Genomic DNA, 6,017 nt, shown 5'->3' on the forward strand with positions numbered 1-6,017 from the left:
TGGATCAGCTTTGTGCCCAGCATTGGTAAAGCTGGCCCAGGAGCTGAAATATCAGTATCATCAATCATATACCCTTTTACTACCCAGAAACAACAGTACCATAGAGGAATATTTTTGCCTCGTGTAGCCAAGTCTGAACTGTATGGTTTCCTACTCTGTGACTAAAATGTATTATTTTCTCTGCATTCCTCACAGGCAGCCAAAAAAAACCCTAAACTTTAAATTGCGATTTTATGCAACGCACTAAGCTTTTGAAAGTGCTTTTAAACTAAAAGAAAACTATCTTGTCACTTGATGGTTTTGTCATACAAGAGGGGGTAGCTCACGCCTTGTCAGTGTGTAGCACAATGCTGGTGACAGATCTGTCAGCCTTTTATGAGGATTTCTTGAGAGTATTTGTGGGGAAAAATACCACCGAATTTTTAAACACAGAAAGAGGTGGCTGCTTTTTGTTTTTTGTTTTTTTAACTTGTGCTAAGAACTGGACAAATGTCTCGTGTATTTTAGGCTAGGTATGTTGATTAGATTATGAATTAATGGTGGTTTTTCATTATTTGCTTGTTTTTTTCTATTTTTATTTATTTCTTATATTATTATGTAATTTATGGGATGTCAGCAGTAAATGGTACTGATCATTCACAATGCACTTTCTCTACTCGGTACAAATGTCAAAGTAGTGTAGCGTATTATTTTTACCGCTAAGAGGCGCTAAAACACCGTGAGATATTGTTACGTCTACGCGAAGTTCGCCAGCCAATGACGATAAACCAGGAAGGATACAGACTTTGACACGGAAATTGCGTCACTACAGTACCAACGTGCTAGCGGTAAAGGTGAGTACTTACGACATTTGGGGCTTTTCCCCCCTAAATATTTGAGTGTTTGTAGGCAGGCACAAAAGCTCGGTGAATGTATGTTGTGCTCTGAATTATCATTCCTCGAGCTGTCTTTTTGAAGTAAACAGAAAGCACACTAGCCGGTAGCAGCTCTCAGTTTTCTTACATGACTTTCGCACGGTAGGTTTGGTAACACTACGTTAGCGTTAATTCTTTTCATTGTTATCGTTTTAGACTTCTACGTTGTGCTAGATTTGGTCGAATCAAGTTCAGTCATTCATATCATATAGCGTGTAATGACTGGACTTATAATTTATACTGGCGTACTCCGTAGCGAATTTTATCATATAACTTTAAAGAGTCATGCAAAGCTGGGAAACGCAATATGTTTGAATGTAAACTGGTGAATTGTTGAGAATACCTCTTGAGTTCGGCTCTCATGAAACACCCAAACGAGTAAAAATTACCGGGATATTTCAACTTGTATTAAAGGTTAATCAGGCACGAAAGATCAGTAGCTAGCATGAATTGATGCTAGAAGTCGAAGGCTGTTACTGCTACTTGTGTTGCTGGTCGGGCTTAAGAGAAAGAGGGCATTGGAAGGACACAGACGTACTCATTATACTGTCTGGTGTTTGACGACGTCCTCATGTGCACTTTGGCCTCAGTTATTTCGCACATTAAGAAAGTATTTCAGAAATGGGTAGACACATTAAGTCATGTTAATTTTATCCAAAATAATTTCTCTTCAGTAAGCTCTATGCTGTGTTTTTAAATAGCACATAGCAGTCTGCGAGTGAGTCATTGATTTATCTAAGCAAAAAAACAGGGTTTTTATGCTGATCTGGGTTTGTTGGTAATTAGTTAGATCAGGGCTGCCCAATCCCAGTCCTCGAGAGCTACTATCCTGCAGCTTTTAGATGCATCCCTACTCCAACACAGCTGAATCAAATGGTTTGATTACCTCTCCAGCATGCCATCATGTTTGGCAAAGGCCTGATAACAAGCCATTCATTTGATTCGGGTGTGTGGGAACAAGGATGCATCTAAAAGCTGCAGGACGGTAGCTCTCGAGGACCGGGATTGGGCACCCCTGAGTTAGATGAATCCTATAAGTTACAAGATTTCTCCACTAATCAGAATTGAATTAAAGCCACAAGGGGTCAGTAGCTTAAACAAAAAGGGCAGCAATTTTGAAGTAGTAAAATCAGACCTAATAAGCTATAAATGTTCACGGCAAGTTACTAAAAGTGACCTCTTATGTTTCTGTGCTATGAGCACAGACGCTCCATCCACTGCTGCTCAAATCAATCTAGGTATTTGTTTGTTTCTGACACTGAATGAAGTGAAGAGCTACACTAATAACACATATAGTGAATAAAAGTTACTTTGAGCTCAGAATTATGCAAACTTGTTCTAGTACACAGCAGGAAAATGCAGAGTTGGACGTGAGCAAATTAAGCGACAGACAACCAATAACATACCTTTTTTCTCCTCCTCTCTTGAAGCACCTGGGATCCCAGAGCTGCATGCAGTCATGTGGCCTGTAGTGTGGACAGCGTTGCGGACCTATGCTCCGTATGTCACCTTCCCTGTGGCTTTTGTGGTCGGAGCAGTGGGCTATCACCTGGAATGGTTCATCAGGGGCACCCCCAAATCCAGAGAGGAAGAGAAAGGCATCCAGGAACTGAGGGAAGAAAGAAAGCTGCAGGAGCAAGTGGGCATGGACAGCACAAAGGTGCTGAGCCTCAAAGAGAAACTGGAGTTCACACCTAAAGCGGCTCTGAACAGGAACCGACCTGAAAAGAGCTAATCCCCTGTTTCTGTGATAGACTTGCGTTTGACCTTTTTTTTTCAGCTGGAGGACTGTGCACTGAGAGCAGAAGAGAGGGTGATCATTGAATCATACATTCTTCCTTATTCAGCTCAGCTCCACTCTCATGGAAATCCACAGCAAAAACTTGCCTGGGTGAACACTGGGAAACTTTTAGTAGCTTGAATATAATTATTTCTTCTACATAATCAAAGGCTGTACCAAATTCTCCAATCATCTACTTGATGGTGCATGTGCATGCTTTTTATCAATAACTTAAGCCATCCACTGTCATTAGAACACCTTATTGTAGAACCTTTGAGTGTTCAGTCTTTAATCTGACAAAGTTTTATGTGATTTGAAAACAGACTTGGATGGATTACATACATCTGGTTGTGCCAGTATGGTAAATGTATATAATTGCGACTTTGTTATTAAGTCACTCAAATGTCATTTGTCATTCCACGACCAGTTTTCATGTTACAGACCTGTCTGGGTTTTTGGGGGTTTTTACTCCTTTTGATCATTTCTGTTTATAGAGACAGGAAGTCCGGCTGTCATAAAAGAAGAGAAGAACGACAGGACTTTGCTGGAACCTTTGATGATATGTGACAGAACATAAGCCAGCATTGTGGGCGGTCTCCCAGGATGTTTAAGCTGCTTAGTTGTATTGTCTGGAACCATGTGCTCAATACTTTCATTTTAGAAAGTCTGGATTTGCACACTTTAAAAAAACAAAACAAAACAGTAATAATAATAGTCCTGCTGAAAAAATGTGATAAAGAAGTTTGTGTGCTCCAGGTGTTTCCTTGAGTGATGTTTCAGTAAATTTTTACAGCTTCTATTTGGGAATTATCAAAAAGGAGCTTTCATGAAGTTAGTTAATTCTTACTTTAAAAAAGAAGAAGAAAGAAAACACTTGAACTCTGTCTGTGTCAGCGCTGTTTCACGTTCAGTTCTGAGCAACTGTGTCGAACCTCTTTTTGTGAAACAATGCTTCTGCCAGTGGCGGAAAGTAACTTAAAAGTCAAAGGAAGGAAGTAATGACTCCACTCGTTCAGCTTCAAGGGGGAAATTATTATGCTGGGAAACCATTAACTGATTCACCTTTGGAATTTAGCCCTTGTGCTATTTGGCCATCTTAAATCGATTAAAGGAAAGAGCGATCCACTTGAAACAAGACTTTTTATTCTCTGGTTTAAAAACGTAAACTTTAACAAGTATAATGTTTCTAATACTGTAAATATATAAACAGCGTTTAGCAAATTTCTAGAGATAATTGCATGTAAAAATGTCAACTTCCCATTCATCAATTTTCTTCCACTTACCTGAATAAAGGTTGTGAAGGACATGGAGCCTATCCTGACTGTCACACGCCGAGAGGTTGGGTACACCCTGGAAAAATCACCACTTTGTCACATTTAATTGAACGCCAGTATTTTCTTTGCCATCTGAAGTTTTATGTATTTTCTAGCTTAATTTTTCTTTTTGCTCACAAATGTTTATTTTTGAGTCTTTTTATTTTCTCTAAGTGTGAAATTTGTGTGCAGCACACCAAAAATCACAATAATCCAAAAGAACCCGCAAATTGTTCCCTGGTTCCCTGTTGAGATGCTACCCAACACACCCAGCTCATTTAAATGTTTTCAGCCAGTCCTATGTGAGCTAATCATTGTTTCACTCCAGTCAAGCTCTTTATTTCAAAATAAGAGCACATCATTTTTCAAAAACCACATAAACAGCCGGACCTATATTTGTGCTCCACCAGATGGGATTAATAGGGTCCTTAAATCCTTATAACAGTCGTCTGTGATAAAGCTGCCATTAATAGTGTGCCAGCTGATAATGCAGCAGTAACTGAGGAGGTGTACACATAGGTTTTACTTGCGGGTTTAGATCATGATGGCAGGTTAGTGGCATGCTGTTATCTCTGACATGTATCTGTGTAATGGCTACTGATATTTATGTGTAAACACTCCTCATGAGATATGCATCACTAAAAAAACATAAGGCAAAAATGGCCTTTAAAGAGCATTTTTATTTCACATGTATTATGACTGTAAACATGTGACCAGGGGCTTGACCTCCCCTTTGTTGACTTGTTTACTCGGGTCCCTCAGCCATGAAACAGAGGAGCTTTCCTAATGGACGATAACCTTTTCAGTGCGCCAAGATAAGTTCCGCTATGTTGCCCTGCCAGCTAGTTAAATGGGAAAGATTATGGAGTCCAGATTTACATTGGCACCAGAGTGGTAAATACTGCTGTATCAGCAGCCATCTTTGAGCCCTGTACTCCCCTCTTAAGTTTGCCATCAGTGGAATGACCCGCTCCACTCCAGTGACACCGGTTGTGTGTGTTTAGAGTCGCAATTACTTCAAGCTGGTGGAAGTTTCCATTTGAAGCTAATGAAGATAGAGAGGTGGAGGTGAGGCTTGCAACTAAATGCACCAGAGTTAACAGAGAATTGTGTGTGTGTGTATCCTCATGGGAACAATCAGAGGACAGGTCGGCCTGCTAACAATGGCCCGGCTCCTCAGAACTCGATAGTACTGTGGGAACCAAGTGCTTGAGGCTCCTGGGAAAGGAGGAGGTTGTGGGGAGGTGTTCCATTGTTCTTGCTGGAAGATGGGGATAATGGGTGTGGGTGATGCTGGCTGGGCTTTTATTTTTTTTTAAGGAGGTCCAAACCAACATCCTGAGTGGACAGGCTGGAGACATGCTCCCTCTGCTGCAGGAACAATAGAGCTGTCTGTCTGCTGGAAGGGCACTGCATCCCCCTATTAAACAACCACCACCTAGACACACACACACATTTGTGCAGAGAATACAAATCCAGCAGCACAGGTAGCTGTGTACCTAATGCAGTGTATACACTCGCAAAAGGCTGACCACAAACATACCAAGGGTCTCGTATTTGTGAAATCAGTGGAGCATCTTGGCTCCCCTAAACACACTGCTTTCATTTTAGTGCAATGTGTTCAGGGAAATTAATCGCATTTCCCTTCATGGTATTTTTTTTTGACATTTTGAGCACAGCAGGACAAACTTATCACACTGATTTATTATCACCTTAAAAACCTGTTATGAAAATCACATTAGGGAACACAAACAAACATTAATGTGCTCCAATTATTTTTGCTCACGCATCTGACAGACAGTAGTCAGTGCCAAGGCTTTTGCTGCGCAGTGTCCACCTTGTATGTATTTGCATTGGAGATTATTTATCTGAATTTCAGGAGCAGAACCACACTTCATGCACTACCTTCTGTTTCTCTTCCATTAACTACTAGAAATGCTGTCAAACCTAAAGGAGGCTCTGCCCCCAGCGAGCGAAATCTCTTTGCTAAACAGAACAATGTGCAGATTT

At 40.7% G+C, this 6,017-nt stretch overlaps 1 protein-coding gene across 2 annotated transcripts; it reads left to right on the forward strand.

Moving 5' to 3' along the window:
- The first annotated feature begins 752 nt into the window (after positions 1–752).
- smim12 (small integral membrane protein 12) lies at positions 753–4,000 on the forward strand. Of its 2 annotated transcripts, none has more exons than XM_085446596.1 (2): positions 753–833; positions 2,345–4,000. In XM_085446596.1, the coding sequence occupies exon 2, from the start codon at positions 2,374–2,376 to the stop codon at positions 2,647–2,649; it is 276 nt and encodes a 91-aa protein (XP_085302722.1). In that variant the 5' UTR covers positions 753–833; positions 2,345–2,373; the 3' UTR covers positions 2,650–4,000. The 2 variants fall into 2 exon arrangements, with proteins under 2 accessions (XP_085302722.1, XP_085302724.1); XM_085446598.1 differs by lacking the exon at positions 753–833 and adding an exon at positions 863–1,016.
- The last annotated feature ends 2,017 nt before the right edge of the window (positions 4,001–6,017 follow it).

This window comes from Copadichromis virginalis, linkage group LG22 (genome assembly GCF_057382275.1).
Source record: "Copadichromis virginalis isolate Kocher_CV1m ecotype Utaka linkage group LG22, C_Virginalis_male_GT1.1, whole genome shotgun sequence".
In the NCBI taxonomy this organism is placed as follows: Eukaryota; Metazoa; Chordata; class Actinopteri; order Cichliformes; family Cichlidae; genus Copadichromis; species Copadichromis virginalis.